We start from the raw sequence: 26,459 nt of genomic DNA, 5'->3' as shown, positions 1-26,459 counted from the left end.
TTTCTGAGGTAGACACATCTTCATGTCTCGTCACCAGACTACAGGAAAAATCTATTACTGAGTATGAAGGCAGCTAATGAGTCCTTTAAAAATATGGCAAAGCTAATATGCTTTCGGATGACGTCAATATATCAAAATTGCGTTTGTGAGGAAATTGAGAGCAGACTGAATTCGGAGAATGCTAGCTATCACGCAGTTCAGAATTTTTTTATCTTTAACGTGCTGTCTAAAATGTAAATATTAACATGTAGAAAACTATAATTTTACTTCTTATTTTGTATGGGTGTGGAACTTGGTGTTTCGCGTTCAGAAAAAAAATGTTCAGGGTGTTTGTGAAGAGGGCGATGAGGGGAATACTTAAACCTAAAAGAGATGAAGTGACAAGAGGCTTGAAAAATGTCGGAATGACGAACTCCATCATTTATACTCTTTGCCAATTAGGTTGATGTATGTAGCGCGCGTGGAAGAAATGAGAAATGCGTACAAGATTCTGATCGGGAAGCATGAAGGAAATAAATCTCTTTGAATATATTTGACACAGATGGGAGAATAATATTAAAAGATGTCCTAGGTCGAGAGTTTGGAAGGGTTTGGTGGGCTGGGTTCATCAAGGCAGGTGGCAGGCTGTTATTAACACGGTAATGAACCTTGGGGTTTTGTAAAAAAAAAATCTTTTTGATCAGCTGAACTCACGAAGAATTTTGTTACACGGTCTTAATTCTCGTTAGGTTTTCCAGCAGCGTTTGTATTTAATACTTTTTATATGAATTCAGCGTGTAAAATTTATTTATTTGTGGTTTATTTAATTTCGACATCTGTAAGTCAATATATAGAGTCAAATGTTAGCTGGCAAATGAAACAGTGAATTAAAAAAGATAGGAAATGAAGCTGTCGTGGCTTAAGTTAAGGTGTGAAACGTGCCCAGAAGGACTGAGGAAAACCGCAAACTTAGTCACGATAGTCGGCTTCTGGACCTTGATTTGAAACAGGGACTTACCGATTATGAGGCAGGAGCCATTTTCAGTTGTATATAAAATGAAATCACTGTTGAGAAATAAATACCAAACGCTGGCTTACGTTCGATGTCAAACATCGATCTGTTTCGACTTGACTGAACAGTAATGGTAGTTAGTACACACTCTGAGGGGGGGGGGGCATCATTTTATTCCGGTGGGCTGAAATGCAATTTAGCGCGCCCAAAATATGCGCTACGTAGAACTGTTAAATTTAAGGCTAAAAATTATGAGATTGTGACAAAAGAATGTTCTTTCTTCGTTGAACAATTACCCGGTTTACGTTTGACAGATGTAAACGCGTCTCGTGGATTAATTAGACATGCCTCGTTGTGTGGGAATGAAGACAATTAAATTTACAATAATCATTTACCGTCTCTACACAAGCTTAAAATGTTGTTAAAATTACTTAAAATTTATAACATTTTTCCTTAGATACTAGATCTTGTACATTTTTACATTGACGACATGTTTCGATGTTTATGAGATAAACATCGAAACATGTCGTCAATGTAAAAATGTACAAGATCTAGTATCTAAGGAAAAATGTTATAAATTTTAAGTAATTTTAACAACATTTTAAGCTTGTGTAGAGACGGTAAATGATTATTGTATTAGTAAACACAAGCATGACGCAGTTAAGATATAAACAATTAAATTTAGTGTTTCTGTCCAACGCCATAGCCCGTTCTCTTTGTTAATGCGGATTCCGTGTTATTAATATGTGTAGAACATATTATATTATGAATAACGTAAAGTAAAGTAAAGTTTGTCCCACTATACGCCATGTAGGCGTTTGGGGTGAGAGGAGGTATAGCTCCTCTCTTCCTTGACCTCGGCACTAGATGGGGGTGAGTGGTCAGCATCACGCCCCGGCCGGCTTTACCCCCGGGAAAGAACCCCGGTACCCATTGTAGAGGAGGCTGTAGCTTACTTAAAGTAAAGTATTCTGTGAGATTTCTTCGTGTCGATTCTCGTATTCTAAGTTTGAGTATAAATTGAACCCTAAAGATGGAGACTTAATATCTTAGAAATATATTTATATATTTTATTTATATATACGTTTTTTTTTCTGTAAAATGGCCCGCCGAATTTGAGACTTTAGATTACTATGAGGAGGACTTTAGAACAGGTTGAAGAAACAAAGTGGAGGTTTGATTTAAACTGACTGTGACTTCTATATTAAACTGAAATTATTTGCTCACTTTAATGTTTGTATGATCCATGTTTGTTGAAGCAGCTTCGTGTTGTGCAGGGTAGGATGTTTGCTGATAAAAACATAGAACGAATAAACAGCGGTCTGTAAATTGTGCTCTGTGTGTCGAACACTGAACCACTCTTAAGGGCTACTCGAGGTGTCAGAGAAGACAAATTATTGGGTCATGTTTCGGGATCAGAATTCAGGACAGAATCAGAATATAAGGACAGCTGACGAATCGTTCGAAGATGTGACAAACCTCAAGTACTGGGAGAATGACACTCATGACGAAATCAAGAGCAGATTAAATTCAGGAAATGCCTGCCATCATTCAGTTCAAAATCTTCTGTCCTTTCGTCTCATATCAAAAAATCTATATATTAAAATATAGGCAACTGTAATTTTGCCAGTTGTGCTGTATGGGTGCGAAACTTGGTCTCTGACTTTGAGGGAGGAACATAGATTGAGAGTCTTTGAGAACTGAGTGTTGAGGAAGATATTTGGACCTAAAAGGGAGGGAGATCTTGGAGAAATTTGCATAATGATGAGCTTCACGGCCTGTACTCCTCACCTGGTATTGTTAGGGTGGTTAAATCGAGGAGGATGAGATTGGCGGGATATGCAGCACGCATTGAGGAGGGGTGTTTATAAGTTATTGGTTGAGGCCTGAAGGTAGGAGACCGCTGGGAAGACCTAGGCATAGATGGAAGGACAACGTTAAGATGGACCTTAGGGAGACAGGAATCGATGGACCGAACTGGATGCAGATGGCTCAGGATAGAGTCCGGTGGCCGGCTTTTGTGAGAACGGTGATGAACCTTCAGGTTACATAAGTAAGCGATCTATTCTTTGACAAGCCGAGGACACACAGTCGACTTTTTAAAGAATTTCCTGCTTTAAAATTATAAGGCCTCGATGTATATAGGGTGATTCAGAGATCTAGTATAATATTTTAGCAGGTTATTGGGGAGATTATGTTCAGCAGAAAATGTAAATGAAGTTGTTTTCAGATTCGTCGCCGTTTCCAAATTTTCGCGTTTCTTTCGTTGATGTTATTGTTGGGATTGTTAAATTTTAAAAAAATGGAAAAAATTCCTTTGACGTCGTCACTCAGAAACGGTGACGAATCTGACATAATCTCGAACAAATCCCGCTAAAGTACTGTACTATGAATCACTCTTTATATTCAGTGATTTTATTCATATCAAAATCAGAATTTTAAGCCATTACTGGTATAAGAAAATAGAAGCATGAACTCTACTGCATTGTATAATCTTACATTATTTTTATTATATTTTGTTCACTTTTCATCATATGGAAAAATGTTTCAACAACAATTTTTTAACATTAAACATTTCTTTGCTTTATATTATGTTATAATTTTGTATACAATTAACAAAAGTTATTAATTGTGAAATCGAATAATACAGTTGCTTAGGGAGAACATTAATCAGGTGGAAACGTGTTTGTGATTCACCACGAACACTTCTGAGGCGTGATGATGAAAAAGGGTGATGATGTTCAGCAGTTGATATAAAACTGAAAGTGCAGATTCTCAGAATTAAACGCCTCTTCCAGTGATCACTTCGTTTTCTCCGGTCGCCTTGTCAACATTATTCCAGGAATCGGGTAATTTTTATAATCGCCGCATTAGCATACTTTAAATTTGCATAACGACGGTTTTAACCCGCAGAGCGAGACGGGCGGGCGGTTTGATTTCCGCGAACTGCTAGTAACACGTGTCGGTTTTGACTTTTTGAAAGCTCCGTCCTATAAATGTGAGGGAAAATCTCGTTAACGTAGAACACACAATCGGTGTCCATTACAAACTTTCATGCGGTTGATCTGTGCTACGTCAGTGCTTTGGTCCTGTCCGAATGAAGGAAACAGAAAAAAAAACATTTAATCACAAAGGCCTACGCCAATGTAAATGAAGTTTCAGTCAGTGACATTACGGATTCTGTTTCGTTAGTATTTATCTATTTCCTTTTTAAAATCCAAAGGCCGTGACCATTTGCATGATGTCATTTTTAGAAGGTTGGAAACTATGGTCTCATCCATAAATTCCGTTTCAAAAAATTTAGAGACCGATTGAAATTATATAACTAATCCTCTTCAACAATCAGTAACTCTTTACTCCGTATATGAGTTTCGTAGATTGTTGTAAACAGCTATTGGTTACTTAAAGAGCAGAAACTAAGTACCTCATGTCTGTTTTTAAGTGTGTTGACTCATCATGTTCGAAGGCCTAAATTCGTTCTCATCTGCATTTAATTATATAACAATAAGCGTGATGTGTTGTGTCTTGTTTGGTTATGTTAGGTTATGTTAGTTTAGGTTAGGTTGGTTTAGGTTAGGTTATGTTAGGTTATGTTATGTTAGGTTAGGTTATGTTATGTTGGGTTAGGTTATGTTAGGTTAGGTTATGTTATGTTAGGTTAGTTTAGGTTAGGTTTGTTAGGTTAGGTTATGTTATGTTAGGTTAGGTTATGTTATGTTGGGTTAGGTTATGTTAGGTTAGTTTAGGTTAGTTTAGGTTAGGTTATGTTAGGTTAGGTTATGTTAGGTTATGTTATGTTATGTTAGGTTATGTTATGTTAGGTTAGGTTTGTCAACATTTACCGACGCCTTGGCTATTGGCGTGCACTGAGCAATAAATTCACAGCGTCGTCATGTGCCCCAAAAGTGTTAATCATATGTTGATGTCACCGTTGTTATAGAAACAAAACACTCTCCATGTCTGATGAAGTAATGGTGACTGAACCAGAAATGTAGCACGCATGGGATGTTGAAAATTCACTGAAGTTTCTAAATCCGCTTCTAAACTTATGATGCGTGAGCGTGTGTACTGAGTTCAGTTCAGGCGACTCTGAATACTGTCAAGTGTCAGATTTCTTGGAAAGCGGAAATTGATCTTCGGTGAATTCCTGGAACATCTGTTCTATTTCCGACTTCTCCAGAACGTCTCTGCTGAATCGAGTTCCTCTCCTTTCGTTTCCGTGTCTCCGTCTCTGGTATTGTTGCTTAAAATATTTGTCTATCGCCATTTCATTACCTCGCAGTACTTTAATGCATCAAGCGATCGGTATACGGCTCCGCGGTAATAAATGATAGAACATTTCATTATTGTTTTCGTGAAACGGGAATAATATCATCTTCTTCTTGTTCTTAAAGTGCCTATCCGTTCCGGATGTTGACGATCAGCATAGCAATTTCATCTTTACCGGCTGCTACTTGAAACAGCCCTCCAGTGGACATCGAGAACCAAGTTTTTAGGTTCTGAAGCCAGGAGATTCTTGGCCTGCCAGGTCCCCTCTTTCCGAATGCTTTTCCCTGGATTATCAGCTGAAGCAGCCCGTATCTCATGATATGACCGAAATATTCCAACTTTCTCTTTTTTATGGTGTTAACAACTTCGATGTCTTTGCAGAGTTTCTCGAGAACTTTTTTGTTGGTTACACGGTCAGTCCGGGAAATTCTGAGAATATGTCAGTACAACCACATTTCGAAGGCCTCCAACTTTTTTTTTAAGAAGCTTCAGTCAGTGTCCACGATTCAGCTCCGTATAAAAGCACGGAGAGAACATAGCATCCTGAGAAGTCTTAACTTGGTGTTTAAGTTTAAGTCTCTACTCCTGAACATTGATCCCATTTTGATGAAAGTGGCGAAGACATGGTTCTTCCGCAGATACCACCATCTCCCGCCATTGGCGCCATCATAGCCTCGTTTGCATATATTTGCACCAGAGTCACCACCGTTACAATCCAATTTTTGTCCGCATGGAACGAATCCAGTCAAGCGCGATAGACATTGGCTATTATATTTTGACGACAAGGTTCTTGTTAAGAATATTCTGAAGTGGTGTAGGTCTATTTTGATATTGTGGTACAGGAAAATCATGAACTAGGTTATCTATTTTCTTACGTGTTTCGATTACCATAGAAACGGACTTCTGCAACGAAACAAAAGAGCAGAGAATGGAAGTTTGCACCAATTTCCTAGAAGTCTCTCATCGATGTCAGTTACTCTGTTCGATTTACGATATCTCTTCTCGATTAATACTTCGCTGTCTTCCCTATACTCGTCCTGATATTTGTTATTAATTAATATAAAACAAACTGCATATTAGTTGAGAAACTCCAAAGCCTTTTAACATTTCTTTTCATACACGTGTAAAGGTGACATACGTGAATAGGAAACATAGATTGATAAACAGAAAATGTCTCTTTCATTAATATTTAAATTGTATTCTTCGTGGGTGTGTGTCCTGGGGCGCAGTGTTATATGTGTTACATAATCCATTGGTACTAGGGAGTAGAGTAATAATTTTATACGTCAGAACAGAGGAACAATTATTATAACTTTTCGTTTCATATCTAGTTTTCCGCCCACGCAGCTGAGGGAATTATTTAAAAATGAACAGGCCTGCTGCATTGGCACAGGTTGTAAGGTCAAAAGTCAAGTTTGTCACCTTCAGTTTCATGTTTATACAACATCGATTCTTATTCGGCGGATACCGGGTTGAAATCTCGGTTCTAAAACCGGCCATCCGTTCTGGGATTGCTTCTTGCTTTTTAAGACAGCAAGATAGTCGCGAAAAACCAGCAAAGCTATTGAATCTTAACATAATAAAAAGTTTCTGGAATTACAAAAAAAAATTGTTTTATTTTAAGTTTTATCAAATATAAAATAAGACTATATAAATCGTATTATAGAAACTTCTTTGTTATATGCTTTGCCTAAAGTATCTGAGGCATTTTATAAGATTCCTAGGTATTATATAGATTACCTAGGCAAAGTATAAATAAGCTTATAAGTATATATTAAATCTTGTCCGTCAAATCACAATAATTCTTATTAAATATTACAATAATTAACATTTCAACATTTAAAACATTTAAAATATTTAAAATATTAAATGATGTTCTTTATCGAAATATTCGATTTACATTAGACCATCATTTTTCATGTTTCACGACATGTTTCAGTTCCTAAAAGAACCATCCTCAGGTGTATATAATTATATATAAAGCTTCAAAACGATAAATAATTCAAATACATTTTTCATACATTATGCCAGCGTACATTTTTTATCAGATTTTTACCAGATATTAAACGATGTTCTTTTTCAGATTTTTATTCCATTTTTAATAACACACTCGATTTATTGTGATTAGACGGACAAGATTTAATATATATTTATTATATCACAATATGACGCAACTTTACCATCTTATAAATAAGCTGTTAGTTTCACACATTGCCTGAATTTCATAGTTTGCCGCTAACAGATACATTACAGTGCGTTCACTGACAAAGTTAACTGCAACTGTCACTTTCAGGCTTCCGGCAGGAACTGCAATGACACGGATGAGTTGGTTTTGTTTTTGTGGAACAAAACCTGATTCATGGGAAATCATTTGACGACTTTTATTAAACACCTTAGACCAGGGGTTTTTATTACTTTGTTCGCGTAACACCAATGGTACGCGTACCATAGGTTGGGAAACGCTGCCTTAGACTCTTATAAACAGCAGGGAGTATTTGTTGAACAGAGTGTACATGTAAAGATTAAAGACTTACGCAAATTCCAAATACAAGTCAGACATTTCTCGTGAATTAAATTTCCCGGGTGCAGAGAATCCGGCCAAATTAATTGTTTACATGATTCTGTGATTAAACCTGTCACTTTTATATCACCACCATTGAAGTAACGTATTACATCCTTGAAACCGAAGCTCGTCTGATTAATCAGTATTCAAGCTGTACGTTTATAACAATCGGTGATCTAGCGGTTAGAACGCTGGCCTTGTAATCCTGGGGGTCTCGGGTTCGATTCCCGGCGGTGCCCGAATTTATAACTTGTGTTGGGCAAGGCCGTGGTCTAGGCAACACGGAGTTTTCCTCCGTGGCATCCCAACAATTACTCCATTCACACACAGAAGAAGGCAATGGCAAACCACTTCTGGATCATCTGCCAAGAACGTATATGAACAGGTCCCAGTCCGAGAAAAGGATGGAAGTATCCTGTTCATATGGACCTGTCGTCAGACAGAACACTAAATAATAATAAGATGAGGTGGTCTAGTGGTTAGAACGCTGGCCTTGTAATCCTGGGGTCTCGGGTTCGATTCCCGGCGGTACCCGAATTTATAACTTGTGTTGGGCAAGGCCGTGGTCTAGGCAACACGGAGTTTTCCTCCGTGGCATCCCAACAATTACTCCATTCACACACAGAAGAAGGCAATGGCAAACCACTTCTGGATCATCTGCCAAGAACGTATATGAACAGGTCCCAGTCCGAGAAAAGGATGGAAGTATCCTGTTCATATGGACCTGTCGTCAGACAGAACACTAAATAATAATAAGATGAGGTGGTCTAGTGGTTAGAACGCTGGCCTTGTAATCCTGGGGTCTCGGGTTCGATTCCCGGCGGTGCCCGAATTTATAACTTGTGTTGGGCAAGGCCGTGGTCTAGGCAACACGGAGTTTTCCTCCGTGGCATCCCAACAATTACTCCATTCACACACAGAAGAAGGCAATGGCAAACCACTTCTGGATCATCTGCCAAGAACGTATATGAACAGGTCCCAGTCCGAGAAAAGGATGGAAGGATCCTGTTCATATGGACCTGTCGTCAGACAGAACACTAATAATAAAATAACGCTACTGTAACAAAATGATGACAATGAAACGAATTCATTTATACAGACACTTCCATCTCATTTCAAACACGAACCACGCCGGTATACAAATGCTGTACTATGAATAAAACAAAAAACCCTCCCATCACGCTCAGTGTTCATTAACTGAAACATTCTTCTGACGAATTACATTTGTGGCTGAATCCAATATTAGAATTCAACCTCATAAGCAATTATCAATAACCAATTTCCACACAGTACGCCATGGGACAGCCTAACTTAATTAGTGCAGATTGTTTATAAACTCCTAACGATTTAACTTGCGACCGGAGACCTACAAATTCATTTGTCAATTAATCATACAAACCCGACATTCAATTAGGGACTTTGTTGCAACTCTCTGTTACTGCCCTGTTCTATATAACAATCTGTTGGTAATTTTAAATGAAAAGTGACTAGCTGACTGTTTACCAGCTTATCAAGATAATTCCAGCATTTTATGGATTCTGGATGTTCGTCACCGTGTTTACAAGAGCTCGCCGCTGAATACTATCTTGGGCCACGTTAATCCAACTCACTATTTATTTAGTGTTCTGTCTGACGACAGGTCCATATGAACAGGATCCTTCCATCCTTTTCTCGGACTGGGACCTGTTCATATACGTTCTTGGCAGATGATCCAGAAGTGGTTTGCCATTGCCTTCTTCTGTGTGTGAATGGAGTAATTGTTGGGATGCCACGGAGGAAAACTCCGTGTTGCCTAGACCACGGCCTTGCCCAACACAAGTTATAAATTCGAACCCGAGACCCCAGGATTACAAGGCCAGCGTTCTAACCGCTAGACCACCGTATTTGTTCAACATAAATTTCATGTTATCCTTCCATTCACCACTATGTCTCTCAAGTGACTCTTTCATTCAGCGTTTCCAACTAAAATTTTATTTACAGTTATCACTCATACTTCCTACATAAAACATCTCCTTTTGACTTCATATTTGGAAAAAATTTCCATTTTCACATAACGATGTCTGAAAAGGGGTAAAATTTTGAAACTCCTCAAAATGAAATTTTCTCCAGTCTCCTGTCACATCAACGCTGTTAGGTCCAATCACTTTATCTCTTTTGGCGAGTTCATTTTTGCACATTGAAGCTGCAGACGTAATTTAAGTCTTAATTAACTCAGTAAAATTAAGGAGAGAGGCGAATATTTGAACAACAGAATGACCAACCTCGTTCATTTTCCACTGGAGCAGGGTCCACGAAACTTCTTCTGACGTCAGCCAATAGAAAGATCAGTGCTAGCAACGTGAATCCGAAGTGTCTCTTCATTTCGATGCTTCGAGTTTCGGAATCTGTAACAAATGGACTTTGTTTAATGTTCACTTGTTTTAAGTTTGGACATTAAGATTATAATGGGGCGTCATGCTGTGAAGAAATTTTTTACAATTTTATTAACCTTGTTTGTACAACATTTAAAGAATCTATTTAATCTAAGTCTTAGACATGTTTTGGGCCCGAAAGTCCATCCTCAGGTCCTCATTTAATTTCTCGAATTACTAAAATGCTGGTAACCACTGGACATTATCTCTGTTTCTTTTATGAAAATATATACACATATGTTACATTGCTATAAGTTATTAAACAAAACACTGATACACGAGGAGATGTTATTAAATGTTGTTAAAATACGGTTAATAGTAATATATTGGACATTAACTATAGAATTTTTTAAGGTACGTGTTTAGTGATACGTCATTGGCTTTTATGTCTTTGTGAGATTCATAAGTGACTGGTTCCGGGTTTATACTCCCAAATCCTAAAGGTGGCAATTTCGAAACTTCAGAAGGTAGAAATGAAGTGGTTCTTGTACGAGATGTTGCTGACAGCCAGAATTCCCTTACAGCCTTTAGAACATTTATAGTATTTCAGTTTCTTGCCCCTTGATTTAAGCCAAGACTACTTTCGCAATGTTTGCTAGGAACTTTTTCTTCAGGCGGAGAGTTTGATGTTGTAAAACTTTTAAATTTGATATAGTTTTATGAATTAAATATTCTTTCTTTGTGGCGTATCGAGACTTTGATAGAAAATGTGGTTATTTTTTTTAATGATAACACAATTACACGAAGTAAGCTGCCTGTAGCTAAGAAGAAAGTTTGTTACGAGTTGTCTCCTATGGTCCTTTTAGGTAAACTTCCTCGTCGCCCATTAAAGTTGATACGAGGACGCAGGACAGATAATATGTAGGCTGACTTTCATGCTTCAGGAATAAATGAGGTAGAGCTGAAGTTCTTTTCAGCTTAATTAAACATCATGTCATGGGAAGGGGGGGTAAGACTCCACGCATTCTTAACATTGGCACTAAACGGAAGTGAATGGACAACTTCCTATCGTCTCTACATCCGGGTAAAGATCCAGGATCAGAATTGTTTTGGACGGGGTAACAAAGAATAAACTTATTTATTTTAAATTAAAATCTTTACAGCGTCAGAAATTGTATCTAATTCTTTTATTTTTCTAACAATCGTCAAATGTTTCGTACACCCCTGTGCTTTGGTGATATTTCAGGTTCTCAAGGCGATGAATATGAAGAAGCCTGCCGTCTGGAATGTTGCGCCGTGAAATAAATCATCGCCCTGATAATGGAGACGGAAGGCAGTTCTGAAACGTCGGTAAACGTCTAGCGGACAACATGGCGCAACATCCCAGAAGACCGACGTCTTCAAAACAGAATAAATCGGTAAGTTTCAGTAATTTTCTCTGCAAGGTGGGACACATTTCCTCTGTACAATTTCTCTCTACGAACCGTCGTTGAACAGTCTTTTGGACACCCCTGTATTTAACTTTCTTTTCCTCAGGACGCTCCGTTTTGGGGGAAAATATGCGGTTGTACAACATTGTTTTACTGTATATTTGGCATTCTGTATTACGACGCTGCATTCGTGGACAAAGCGTGGGACGGACGGACGGACGGTTGGCTCTTATAGAGATATACTGAAGTTGACAGAATGAAATCCTTGACATTTAGCTCAGGTGGGAAAAAGTAAACACAATTAAAAATAAAATAAAATGAAATGCTAACAGTCGGCTCCATTATGTCGCGGATACAAAGCGATTCTACGCATCTATTATGAGAAATTATTTATGTTTGTATTTTACTACGTTTTAACCGTATCGAAGAACATTCCTTATAAAAGTTGCAGAACTTAATTGATGACATGAAATTTAGTTTTCTATACGTTACTTATCAGTCTTTATTTTATTATGTGGTATTTTTTCTAAAATGAATTACGAATTTTGTTCAAAAATGTAAAACCTAACACTACCGTGCCCCCATTTTAAGTTATTCTTTCGTAAACACAGAATATTTAATATTATGTATGGCGATGGGACACGCACATGTCATAGGCCTAATTGCAGATCCACTGACACATGTTTCGCCTTAGTACGATTGATTTATGGCCCGTATCTGACAGTGATGATGACAGATTGCTGTGTACTCTGCCGGTGTAATTGTAAAACTTCATGACTAGGTATATTTTTTATCGTATGTTGTCTGGAGATCCGTTTGGACTGCGTCCACCCAGATCGAGCCAGCAGGTGCCAGATTTGTGATTTCTGTCAAGCCATGCAAATGAATGTCGTGGTTTTTGCCTTGAAATAGGTCACCTTCCAAATACTTACCTACTCATCATTTGTGAACTTATTCACATTTATTTCGACTGTATATGACCTCAGAAATCGAAATTAATGTCTTACGGTGGACCGATTACTCGTTCAAGGATTCATACCAGATGTATAAACAGATTAAGAAACGTAAGACTTGAGGTTCTCACAGCGGTGAGTATGAAGATATCCGTCTTCTGGGTTATTGCGCTGTGTAGTCTGGTCGATGTTAACCAACGTTTCAGAGGTCATACTGCCTCCGTCATCAGGGCCCTTATCCATACAACCAAACTCACCTTTCTCTCTCTACTTTCTCTCCCTCTCCCACTCTCGCCCACGTGCTACCATTGGTCCACTCCCATACCTGCTCCCAGTGGCTCGGGGCAGGCTACACCTTTCTCCAGCCTATAAACCTAGCTCCTCACAACCTATTGGCATATTCATCGCCCTGATGACGGAGGCAGTATGACCTCTGAAACGTTGGTAAACATCGACCAGACTACACAGCGCAACAACCCAGAAGACGGAAATCTTCATACTCTGATGACGGAGGCAGTATGACCTCTGAAACGTTGGTAAACATCGACCAGACTACACAGCGCAACAACCCAGAAGACAGAAATCTTCATACTCATCGCCCTGATGATGGAGGCAGTATGACCTCTGAAACGTTGGTTAACATCGACCAGACTACACAGCGCAATAACCCAGAAGACAGAAATCTTCATACTCTGATGATGGAGGCAGTATGACCTCTGAAACGTTGGTAAACATCGACCAGACTACACAGCGCAACAACCCAGAAGACAGAAATCTTCATACTCTGATGATGGAGGCAGTATGACCTCTGAAACGTTGGTAAACATCGACCAGACTACACAGCGCAACAACCCAGAAGACAGAAATCTTCATACTCTGATGACGGAGGCAGTATGACCTCTGAAACGTTGGTTAACATCGACCAGACTACACAGCGCAACAACCCAGAAGACGGATATCTTCAGATTAAGAAACCTTTCCATGTCTGAGGAGGTCATTGTCCTTCAAGGATATAGAACCAATGATAATAAAAGTAAGTATTTAGGGTTTGAGGTTTAGCTGGCTGTTGTAAACACGGTAGGTCTTTGCGGTTTGTCCCGCTGAGTGACTATGGGATAGTACTCCGTCGATATCATTATGCAGTGTTTTGCTTTAGCTGGTCTTGGTGCTGAAGATGTTTGGTTCTCATCTGTGACCTGCAGTTCCCTGCCCTGACTTCAGGCTGTACCCTTTAAGGGCGCTGACGTGCGCTGGGCATGGTGGAACTGCATTATCGAACGACGGTCTGATGTCACCCGCTGAGACCCCAGGGCTGTGAAGCGCTGAGATCCACCGTCGAAGTGGGAGAGATTACAGCGACGAGAATGTTCAGACGTAAACCCTTGTCGGTCGTGTTCCTGTAGCCTCAAACCAAGCTATTTCTTGAATTATTTCACCAACTCCATCGATTCCTTACTGCAGACAGTGTGGATGGACGTCTAATGCCTCCTCTGTAATAAAAGGAAATCGTCCACCAAGGACAGTGGCCGGAACCGAACCGTGCGTTTTGCCTACGACAAGCAGAAAGGAACATTTCCTGAGATGACAAGCTACGAAGTGTTGCCGCTGGGAAATGTTTCTTATGGTTTCTATGTCCTCCTGTGGCAGCTAACCCACCCTGTCACTTGATTCTGACGGACGAGGAAGGCACGATTTCGCCCTGACTACTGTCTGTCTTTTGTCAAATCAGGAAGCTTGTTGCAGAAGGAAATGTGAAAATGTTGGAGCAGAGATTCCTCCTTGACAAGCTGACAGTCGTTCAGACGGCCAGAAAATTTCCCCGCCTTTTATGAAACCCTGGGAATGGGTCTCATCCCAAGTCAGTTTAATCCACTCCAAGACTTTAAACCCGGTTTCCGTCCAGCAGGTGTCGTGGTTGAAGCTTTCACAGCGAGATGCTAACCACCGTATACAAGTCAAAAGTAGTTCAGCACAGGGACGTTTACCGTCTCTGCTCAGGTCTCTCAGGTTGCCTCTTACCTTCAGACTTTTCGCCAAAATTTCTGCATCAATACTCAGCTCTCGCGTCTCATCGTCCATGTCGTAATAACTCCAATAATACTAGACCAAGAGCTCGAATTTCGAAAGTCCTCGAGATGTAATCCTTGCTGTTTTTCTCGTACGAAGTTAATTGTCTTGTCGGAATTTTTGTTCCGTGCTCACAATAAAATGGAGGAAACGTCTGTTTTCCTACCCCTGTTTTCTAAATAGGAAGGCGTTGAACAGTTGCTAGAACTGTTTCAATTGATGGGAGATCAAGAGATCACGACATCGCATGACTGTCAAAGGATTGCCGAGTGCAAGGGATTTTGGTGTATCCGCTACAACGAGACAACAGCTCGTTCTGTTGACGGAGTCAGACTTTCGCCCTACGTCATAACTCCTTCGTCCTCCACTCAGACAAACGAGGCGGTAATGCCGGGGTGTCGAGTGGGTGTTTGAAGATCTCCCAGTTGACGCCAATGTCTTGAATTATATCACGTTTGGGGATTTACTTTGCGTACTGTCAGAGCAGCCACGGTGGTCTAGCGGTTAGAACGCTGTCCTTGTAATCCTGGGGTCTCGGGTTCGATTCCCGGTGGTACCCGAATTTATAACTTGTGTTGGGCAAGGCCGTGGTCTAGACAACACGGAGTTTTCCTCCGTGGCATCCCAACAATTACTCCATTCACACACAGAAGAAGGCAATGGCAAACCACTTCTGGATCATCTGCCAAGAACGTATATGAACAGGTCCCAGTCCGAGAAAAGGATCGAAGGATCCTGTTCATATGGACCTGTCGTCAGACAGAACACTAAATAATAATAAGATGAGGTGGTCTAGCGGTTAGAACGCTGTCCTTGTAATCCTGGGGTCTCGGGTTCGATTCCCGGCGGTGCCCGGATTTATAACTTGTGTTGGGCAAGGCCGTGGTCTAGACAACACGGAGTTTTCCTCCGTGGCATCCCAACAATTACTCCATTCACACACAGAAGAAGGCAATGGCAAACCACTTCTGGATCATCTGCCAAGAACGTATATGAACAGGTCCCAGTCCGAGAAAAGGATCGAAGGATCCTGTTCATATGGACCTGTCGTCAGACAGAACACTAAATAATAATAAGATGAGGTGGTCTAGCGGTTAGAACGCTGTCCTTGTAATCCTGGGGTCTCGGGTTCGATTCCCGGCGGTGCCCGGATTTATAACTTGTGTTGGGCAAGGCCGTGGTCTAGACAACACGGAGTTTTCCTCCGTGGCATCCCAACAATTACTCCATTCACACACAGAAGAAGGCAATGGCAAACCACTTCTGGATCATCTGCCAAGAACGTATATGAACAGGTCCCAGTCCGAGAAAAGGATCGAAGGATCCTGTTCATATGGACCTGTCGTCAGACAGAACACTAAATAATAATAAGATGAGGTGGTCTAGCGGTTAGAACGCTGTCCTTGTAATCCTGGGGTCTCGGGTTCGATTCCCGGCGGTGCCCGGATTTATAACTTGTGTTGGGCAAGGCCGTGGTCTAGACAACACGGAGTTTTCCTCCGTGGCATCCCAACAATTACTCCATTCACACACAGAAGAAGGCAATGGCAAACCACTTCTGGATCATCTGCCAAGAACGTATATGAACAGGTCCCAGTCCGAGAAAAGGATCGAAGGATCCTGTTCATATGGACCTGTCGTCAGACAGAACACTAAATAATAATAAGATGAGGTGGTCTAGCGGTTAGAACGCTGGCCTTGTAATCCTGGGGTCTCGGGTTCGATTCCCGGCGGTGCCCGAATTTATAACTTGTGTTGGGCAAGGCCGTGGTCTAGACAACACGGAGTTTTCCTCCGTGGCATCCCAACAATTACTCCATTCACACACAGAAGAAGGCAATGGCAAACCACTTCTGGATCATCTGCCAAGAACGTGTATGAACAGGTCCCAGTCCGAGAAAAGGATCGAAGGATCCTGTTCATATGGACCTGTCGTCAGACACAACACTAAATAATAAATAAAATAACTGTCAGAGCATCCTATCTTGTCACTTAAACACTGCGCCGGGAAATTAGGTCGCCTAGTGTGGCAACACGTTGTCTTGACTACGAAAGGTTTTGTCAGGGATTTGATATGAGATTTTTCAAGACATTATGAGTCATTTTGGCCAGTACAGACGATATAAACGCCAAGTTGCCACAATTGTTACGAGTCGGCCTCGGCATTTGGCTAACCCTTTTAAAAAAAAAGTAAGGTTTGACACTGCATTTAACTCTTGTTTCCATACGAAGACAACCTTCACTTCGGGATGTTGCAAATATCCAAGTCCCTTCATGCTGCTAGGAATTCCTGTATATGGCAAGTTTACGTTCGATAATTGTAGTTGGGATCGGTTAGAATCTCGGATGTACGTAACCGCATCACAGCGGGGCTAATATCAGTTCCATGTTCTGCTAGCAGGTGGCGGTCTATGCGTTTTCCTACTCGCAATAGAAAATTTCATTGCATATTTTATCAAGTTCAAACGCAAATAGCCATAAAACTCGCTTTGCTTCACTGTTACATCTAATGTATAGAATTTTGGAGACTAAAAAGACATTTTGTAGCAGAAATGTAAACTCCGTGGTAGGAATACTGGATACAAAAAACTGTACATGATCAATCATCGTGTAGTTCTCCGTTGTCCGCCAGGTGCGCTGCTGGGCATACGGATTCCCGTTGGTTGAAGAACGCTTACAGTTGGACCAGATGTCTTGAAACGCTCGTTTCTGGATCAATATGGCGCGCTGTCAGTTAAAAAATACCTTCATATGTTGCACCCATTGTCTCGGCTCAATACCAGATACTGAAATTATCTAATTTGGTTCTTTTCTCAGCTCCAGACATATGCACACTTTTCGTTGCGCGCTAAGTAATGTTGTTGTGTCCTATTAATGTGAATCACCAAGTTACTGCATAATATTCTCAGTCTTGTTAAAACATCATTGCATCCAGACTGTTTTATGATCCCAATTCATCCTAAATTAATCATTTACAAAGTATTAGAATGCGTATTTTTGTAATGACAATGTATTTCTGGAAATGATTTGCATTAGTACAGTCTTGGCCATATTTTCGTGTCTAGAGTGCAACATATTTGGATCGGAGTTGTGGCCTACATAATTAAATTAATATCATTACTTTTATTACGGTGTGATAAATCTTTTCCAGAGTATAAGTAAGCGAGTCTTGACAAAATTTATTTCCACACTTCGCAACAAAAGAAATAATGTTTTAACTTATGGGTAGTCTATGAAAAGAGCCACGGTGGTCTAGCGATTAGAACGCTGGCCTTGTAATCCTGGAGGTCTCGGGTTCGATTCCCGGGCGGTGCCCAAATTTATAACTTGTGTTGGGCAAGGCCGTGGTCTAGGCAACACGGAGTTTTCCTCCGTGGCATCCCAACAATTACTCCATTCACACACAGAAGAAGGCAATGGCAAACCACTTCTGGATCATCTGCCAAGAACGTATATGAACAGGTCCCAGTCCGAGAAAAGGATGGAAGGATCCTGTTCATATGGACCTGTCGTCAGACAGAACACTAAATAAATAAAACGACTATGAAGAGGAACGATATCGCGATGTTACAACAAATATACACCCACCCCAAGTCTTATTCTCAGAAAACATTTATCAGAATATATAATTTGAATATTTAATTCTATTTATGAGAAAAATATGTGGCGCTCCAAATTGCTATCGATGTAAAGAATAATGTAATCGATATTTCATTCTTTAAAGGAACGTGAACAGTAATATGAGGGACGATGTTTGGAAGAAGTAACAGCACCCCCCCCCCTCATCTCCACTGCAATGCGGTATAGATTTAATGAGTAGTCAGTACATTTAATTAGATCGTGTTATCACTGGTCATTAATCGTCCTGTAATTTGGCGTTATACTGTCCAGGTGCTTGGCAAGTATTTTTAAATAAACCACAAATAAATGGGTTTTATATGGCCTGATAAACTTGTTTCTAGCGTTTCGTGTTTGAACAACAACAGTTCACTGCGTTATGTGGGCAAGGCGAAGATGTTTTTAAATATGAAACGTACAGTGACAATTGAAATCTATGTCAGACTTGTTCATAAAATTTAACGTGGTCTGTATTCTGTGGAAGTGGCTTTGTGTTTAATTTGAACGAAGTCTTATTTATGCACAACAGAACAGAAGGTACTTTTATTAGCAGATGAAAATATTAATTTTTCCTTCTTTCAAACGAATGACAGTGGCTTGCAGTTTTCTGTGATCGATTTGTTTCCGAAAGCCAGCGCATTCTAGGGCATTCCTACGGCTTGTCGCATGTTTCTACCTTCAGGGACTCGGTCCCACGTTAAAATCTTCCCACCATTACAATACCTAATCTTCCCACTAGATGTCGCAGTAATCATTGTTGACTCTGTCGCTATGGTAACGCGATAATCTAGTAAGCTACATTTCGTTCAATAAAACTAACTTCTCGTGTTTCAGAGCTGTTTCCAGCTGTATTACTGTTTTCCTAACGTCATTATGCACCTCTGTTCATCGAGGACTTTTCGCACGAAGGCTTCCATATTAATATAGCTCCGTATATCGAGGTCTTTTAAGTCCATCCAAAAGATTTACAGAATAGGACCTTAGAAAAGGAGAAGACCTTTTCTAAGTTTTTGCACGTAACAGTTGGTAGAGTGTAATATATTAAAGGAGGAAAAAGCAGGCTTCTGATAATGTTTCGTATACCTTTGAGAACAAATTTTTAATACCTTCGCAGCTAAGTTTCTTGAAGATATGGTGACTAAAGTTATGTAGGAGAATAATATTAAAATGAATCTTGTTGAAATTGATAGTACAGTAACAAACATAATTAAATTATAAACGGAACTTCCCTTCTACCTGCATTCCTTAGGTAATAAAATTTTAAAAATCTTAACAGGGGTCCGTCTGTGCTGATTCAACGCTTTAGTTAGGATCAACCTCACTTCAATATCTGAGCTTTAATTTCAGTGCTGTTTTGAATTTTGAATTTGGTCTTAGCTGTCCATTTTATTCGCCGAAAATTATTTCGTAAAACAGTTTATATTTAAATACGTTTAGGCTAAGCGTATTACACACTGAAAAATGGCTGTCTGCTTGAATGTAGTAACGAGTAGTCTGGTAATGACCGACGTCGTCAGTGTGATGATGAATATTATGACGTCATCCTCATACATGTCGCTGTGAGAACGTAAAATCTCTCGAGTTATTTCCTGTGCTATTATAAGACCTGTTTTGATGTCTACGTGGTATAATATCGTGTCTGATGTAAGTCTGAGGCCAGGGCAGTGAGATTCATCGTCTGTCTATAAAGGGCACACAACTTCGCCTCGACAGCTGAAGTGTCTTTAGATGTTTCCAACTTAATGGACCTGTGGTGGAAATACTCAGGCACCTAATTGCTATCAGGACTCGCCTTTACTCGGCCCGCGGCTTGAATAAATCGTGTGTGCTGTATCGTCATGCCGACTCAGGATGCGTAAGCTTGACGTGTATACGCGTCACGGTGAAAATATAATGTGATCGCAACTTAATTGTCATGTGACAGGGTCGAAGTAAGATCTGGCATCTGACGAAGAGTTTACGCGGCGCCGAAACCATGAAGAACGGCCATGTCATCCTCGCCCTGATGATGGAGGCAACAAGGGCGTCTGAAACGTCTGTAAACTCCTATCAGACAATTATTATTTTTTTGTGTTCTGTCTGAGGAGAGGTCCATATGAACAGGATCCTTCCATCCTTTTCTCGGACTGGGACCTGTTCATATACGTTCTTGGCAGATAATCCAGAAGTGGTTTGCCATTGCCTTCTTCTGTGTGTGAATGGAGTAATTGTTGGGATGCCACGGAGGAAAACTCCGTGTTGCCTAGACCACGGCCTTGCCCAACACAAGTTATAAATTCGGGCACCGCCGGGAATCGAACCCGAGACCCCAGGATTACAAGGCCAGCGTTCCAACCGCTAGACCACCTCATCTTATTATTATTTAGTGTTCTGTCTGACGACAGGTCCATATGAACAGGATCCTTCCATCCTTTTCTCGGACTGGGACCTGTTCATATACGTTCTTGGCAGATGATCCAGAAGTGGTTTGCCATTGCCTTCTTCTGTGTGTGAATGGAGTAATTGTTGGGATGCCACGGAGGAAAACTTCGTGTTGCCTAGACCACGGCCTTGCCCAACACAAGTTATAAATTCGGGCACCGCCGGGAATCGAACCCGAGACCCCCAGGATTACAAGGCCAGCGTTCCAACCGCTAGACCACCTCATCTTATTATTATTTAGTGTTCTGTCTGACGACAGGTCCATATGAACAGGATCCTTCCATCCTTTTCTCGGACTGGGACCTGTTCATATACGTTCTTGGCAGATGATCCAGAAGTGGTTTGCCATTGCCTTCTTCTGTGTGTGAATGGAGTAATTGTTGGGATGCCACGGAGGAAAACTCCGTGTTGCCTAGACCACGGCCTTGCCCAACACAAGTTATAAATTCGGGCACCGCCGAGAATGGAACCCGAGACCCCAGGATTACAAGGCCAGCGTTCATGAGACAATACGGCGCAACATACCAACAAATTCTCTAGAAATGTTAAGGTTCATAATGATCAGTAACAACTTATAAGCGTTCGTGCCTTAAATGCCATTGTCTCTTGATTAAAATCGCAGACAAATATTCGTGCATCGGTGGAATTTATCATTTGTATGTGAGTCAAGCTGGAAAGTAGTGGGCATGAACTATCTGAAGCACGCAAGCTCCCGGGTACGCAGTGTGCGAGTGACAGGATTCAGCTGCGATGAATTCTTTCGGACTTCGCACTGAAATATGCAGCTAAGTACGTACAGGACTGTACAAGAATTTATATTTACTGTGAAACTTCTTCATGATGTTTCATACTTAGATTAGTTTTTGAACGTGTAATTAGCTTAAGGTTGTGAATATAGTGGTAAGTGAAAGTGTTTTAGGTTTGCTATAATCTGTCTCTCAATTTAATGAACATCTTTCTAGAAAGTTTATTTTGATGAATGTCTATGAGTCTTAGAATCTGTGTCAATGCATTTTAATTCTAGTTAAATTTGACGTGAATTCCTATCACTTAACACGTTCGTCCCTAGTGTAACATATATTTTATGAAATATTAATAGAAAATGTTAGTTTACGTAGAAATTCGACAAAAGCTTAAAATTTCTTACCAGTCTTTATTTCCCGAAATGGTTTTCATAGGCCTTATAATTCGATAAATATCGTTGAATTTCATAGACACAATGTCGTTACCCCTGAAGACATCTTCACCGAGACTGGAACGCAGGACAATTCCTCTGCAGTAAATTTGTCACAAAAAAAAGCTTGAAAGCTCAGACGCTCAGGTATTTTTAACTTTTCCTGTTACTTTGTGAAGAAACTGCACATAGGAACTACGCAAATTCGAATAAAAATGTCATTTGTCGTGGAAATAGGGGAGACCGGGGCACGTTGTAATTAATATCATATAGGAACACTTACATAAAAATACAACAGAAGTAAGAACATTACAAAAACTTTGTGTAACTGTTGTAAACTACCCTGATAGCACTTATTAATTGTTATTCCTGATTAATATATTTGCAGTGGTCTACTGCTGAGTGGGATATACAGAAAATAAACATGCACGGGTTTGCTATATGTGTGCGTGAAAAATGATTTCCTCCGGATTATGTTCAGAATGTATAAATAAAATCAAATATATGAAATTTACAGATATCGTAAATTATTGTTTTATCAGAGTATTTAAATAATAAAAATATGTCAATATATATTTTGAAACAACTTAAAACAGCAAACTGGTTTACTGTCCACAGAAACAGACAGATAAAGTTGTTTTCGTGTTGCTACGTTCCCCGACTTCCCCTACATATATATTTATGTCTGGAAGTTAAATTATTAAAGGAATATAAGTTCTGCTTTAAAAACTTTCAAGTCGACAAAGTTTTGAAAAAAGTCTTAAATGTTGTATTTATTGATCTTTGTATTATATAGCACAGATATGATGCATTGTAAGAGGCTGTGTTCCGACAAACGGGACTCGAACCCACATACTGACTGAGTTATCCTAGATTATCAACAGATTCTGTGCAAAATATAATTTTAAGGTAAAGTCAGGGCTGATCTAATATCTATACTGTCGGACTCCTTCTCGAACTGATATTTCCTGTCTTCAGTTGCTGATTCTTCAGTGTATAAATTCCTCGAAAGCGTCAGGTTATATTATATGACGTTGCGTTTTCTATGATATTTCTATACAGAATTATAACAAAAGTAAATGTTCTGCCCGACGAACGTCGATCATTGAAGATTGAATTTCCGAGAAGCCAACATTGATTCATTTTTCTTTTTATAAGGAAATGAAGAAAGCCTGGAAATTGCTGCTTGTGTGGGATGCAATACATAGAAAATGACGTGGGATTTGGACTGTGCGGTCCCAATCCTGAACTTCTCGTGTAATATCTCGATATTAAAAATAATTTTACATTTCCTCTTCGTTTTATTTTCCTGACATTAGAATCTAGGTCCAGATTCTGGGGGTTTCAAAGCAACATCATCTTCTTTACTAAATATTTTGTCGACAAAAGATACAAATAACTGGGTTATAACCTTTGAAATGCTGACAGAAAACTTTTAATGAAGTCATTTCTTTGACATTTACCAGCCAAAATTATCATCAGACCATATTCATAACATTCAAAATCTTAAATCACATCTCACAACTTCATATCTGGATGTGAGGTGGTTGGATGTTAAGCGTAACTTTGAATTTTCCTACTTTAAAATGGCTGTCTTCTGGGATTTTGCGACGTGTAGTCAGGTAGATATCGATCTACGTTTCAGATGAGTTTAGTGCCTCCATCTTCAGGACGTCCCCGATGGCAGCCATCTTCGGACTCATTGCCGTGAGAACATCAAATCTTACTTAAAACGCATTAATATTTCTGTCATCACCAGTTGTTTGGTTATCAAACAAATACATCTTTTGCTCGAGTGTAAAATACGAGTAGGACCGAATAAATTGTTTGTGACAGGTGCTCTCCGACCGCTGACTCGGCTACCTTGACATTTGCTTCTGAATTCGCCCACTTAATAATACAAAGGCGTCAGGTAACCATGAATCGATTAATACAAGTGGCGTATCCATCATGTATGTTTCCGTGCTGGGATAATTTAATTACCACCATATGTCGCTCAGAGAGTTATCAGCCAATCAACTGCTCTGTTAAATGGGGGGACTAGACCTACAGGTTGCTTCATAAAATCCGTCTGCTCTATAAGGTGACTAAGAAGTTAATTACAATTATTTGTGGTTAGGTACAGCCTAGCTTATTGAGCGTATAATGAGGGGTTTTCGCATTAAAATGTACCTTAATTTCGGGGGGGGGGGGTGTTAGGATGAGAGCTAAATTAATGTATATGAGGAAATGTGCAGTGATTGGTTTTGTGAACACGACAGAGAATTTCATATCACGTGAGCTTCTTTTGAATTATCGGAAAGGACTGTGTTCCATGGCGTTTATTAATAATAATAACAATACACATTAATAGGAACACGGAAAATGTGTGTCATTGGAATCTAGAAATTCCATCATGGCTCACACTTTGTAATTAATACTTCATTCGCGTTTGATAAAAAAAAAAGGCGAAGACCGGACATTACAGTCTTCTCATCCTTCGAGTGGAAAATTTTTATGTGCTCTCGTCAGGTGACGAAAAGTTATGAAAATAATAACGGGGTATAAATATGAACAAAATGTAGGAAAAATAAATATGAAAATGTGAAATGCACGCGAGATAAATAGGTACATAAGCTAGACGGAAATAGATGAGTCCTAAAAAACAACAGAATTCAACTCGAAGCATGAAGTTCGCTCGCTTTATTTCCGAGTTTTACGGACTTTGTGGCCGATCCACCATACAAGGACTCGTAATATCATAAGTTAATACTGAATGGGTCAGTGTCAACCGAAGATGAAGAATAAAGCACGTGAAAGTGACAAGGAACAAAGAGTAATAATAATAAAAAAAAAAACAGACAAAATGTAGGCTGAACACGTCTTTAAGAATCTGAGGTTAACAACAGATTAAATTTGAATAATTGTGCTCAAGATGTGTTCAGTCTGTGTTCTGTTAGGGTGGGAAACAAAGTTTTACGGCAACGCAAAACATTTAACATTATATTTTTAAGGTAGTATATATTTGCGTCATATTGTGAATTAAGTTAATATTTTAATATTTTTCCGTCAAATCACAATTTTTAATAAGATATTAAAATATTTAAAATATCATTTCACGTTCCGCATCGAATGATCGATTTACAAATTGGAACGTCTCTTAAGACATGTTTCGATTATATTTAACCGTCCTCAGGTATAAATTAGATTGGTAAATTTAATATTAAAATATTATATTTTTGTGCGTTTTAATATTATCCTTTCTTAACAGGATAAGGAAGAGAAGATACTTTGAACTGAATACATTTCCCAAATTCAATGAGCATTATTTTGATTTGCTGTCTTCGTTATTACGCGTTTATGACTGTACCATATTCACGAAGGATTCATTCATTAGCTACCTTAATATCCCGACTGTGTCGCATTCTGGTGACTAGACGTGAATATGCACTTGGATTGCAACTCGTTCATTCTTAGATTCCCCTTAATACCGCAATCATCGTATGCGCTTGGCCCGTGTTTCTATGGGACCTCCGATTCCTATCGGACAAACACAGATATTCAGAACTTCAATTACCAAAACGTTCATTCAGGTCCCCGGGTGGTAGTTGTGATGTCGGAAGGCCATCGCATTTGTTCAGAGACCAATTACTAGAATTATTCACGTAGAAAAACGTATGTTCGGGCCAATTCTTTTCGTATTGTCGTATGATATTTATGCAAACAAATGCATGATGGGGGTGCGTGTTCTGTCAAATGTGAGGAAAAGAGTCCTTTTTGATAAGCTAATAGTCGCTTAGATAGTCAAGAAAATCCTTGTTTTTAATGGAACGCTGGTGTTCATTACTGTCTTCACAAAAACCCTCCACCTGGTCCAATCATGAACTAGATGAATGAAGTTTACACTGACATATCCTAATATTCTAAGTTCCATTTAATATTATTCTGTCATCTTCCCCACGGTCTTCCAAGTGGTCTCTTTCCAAGTTTTATTTATGTTTTGTGCGTCTTCAGAAGCACATTCTCTGCTATGTGTGAGTTCACTAAGTACACAGTTCAAGAAGGTTAGCTCTTTTTATCTGTTGTCCAAAAGACGATATGTTATGTTAGGTTAGGTTAGGTCAGGTTACGTTAGGTTAGGTTAAGTTAGGTTAGGTTAAGTTGGGTTAGGTTAGGTTGGGTTAGGTTAGGTTAGGTTGGATCAGGTTAGGTTAGGTTGGGTTAGGTTGGATCAGGTCAGGTTAGGTTAGGTTAGGATAAGGTAGAATAGGTTAGGTTAGGATAAGTTAGAATAGGTTAGGTTAGAGTAGGTTATGTTAAGTTAGGTTGGGTTAGGTTAGGTTGGGTCAGGTTAGGTTAGGATAAGGTAGAATAGGTTAGGTTGGGATAAGTTAGAATAGGTTAGGTTAGATTAGGTATGTTAGGTTATGTTAAGTTAGGTTAGGTTAGGTTAGATTGCGTGAGGTACCCTATTTTCGCCTAGGTCAAACTCTTTTTCAGCGTTATGTTTCATGTTATTCCTCTCCGAATAGAGGTTATTCGACTGAAAAGTTGAGTTAGCGTTAATATTACATCGATTTCACATACTTCAGTTCACTCGATTTATACCGGTACAGAATTAATCCTGTAATCTTACTTAACAC

The 26,459-nt window shown here is 39.6% G+C and overlaps 2 protein-coding genes across 3 annotated transcripts in view; one reads left to right on the top strand and one right to left on the bottom strand.

Moving 5' to 3' along the window:
• The window catches only part of aralar1 (calcium-binding mitochondrial carrier protein aralar1), a 115,480-nt gene that overhangs the window by 28,407 nt on the left and 60,614 nt on the right, over positions 1–26,459 (top strand). Inside the window, exon 2 of the mRNA XM_087346765.1 lies at positions 11,421–11,592. Within this exon, the coding sequence (XP_087202891.1) occupies positions 11,545–11,592 (48 nt within the window). The 5' untranslated portion in view covers positions 11,421–11,544. The remainder of the gene's footprint in view (positions 1–11,420; positions 11,593–26,459) is intronic.
• The window catches only part of LOC110839444 (uncharacterized), a 77,530-nt gene that overhangs the window by 48,532 nt on the left and 2,539 nt on the right, over positions 1–26,459 (bottom strand). For both annotated transcript variants that reach the window (XM_087346767.1, XM_022083626.2), the window contains exon 2: positions 10,085–10,207. In XM_087346767.1, the coding sequence (XP_087202893.1) occupies positions 10,085–10,207 (123 nt within the window). The remainder of the gene's footprint in view (positions 1–10,084; positions 10,208–26,459) is intronic.

This window comes from Zootermopsis nevadensis, unplaced genomic scaffold, assembly GCF_977971745.1.
Source record: "Zootermopsis nevadensis isolate Lab colony 2312 unplaced genomic scaffold, Znev_1.0 Znev_ptg000010l, whole genome shotgun sequence".
NCBI lineage: Eukaryota > Metazoa > Arthropoda > Insecta > Blattodea > Termopsidae > Zootermopsis > Zootermopsis nevadensis.
This window is presented reverse-complemented; position numbering and strand designations above follow the sequence as displayed.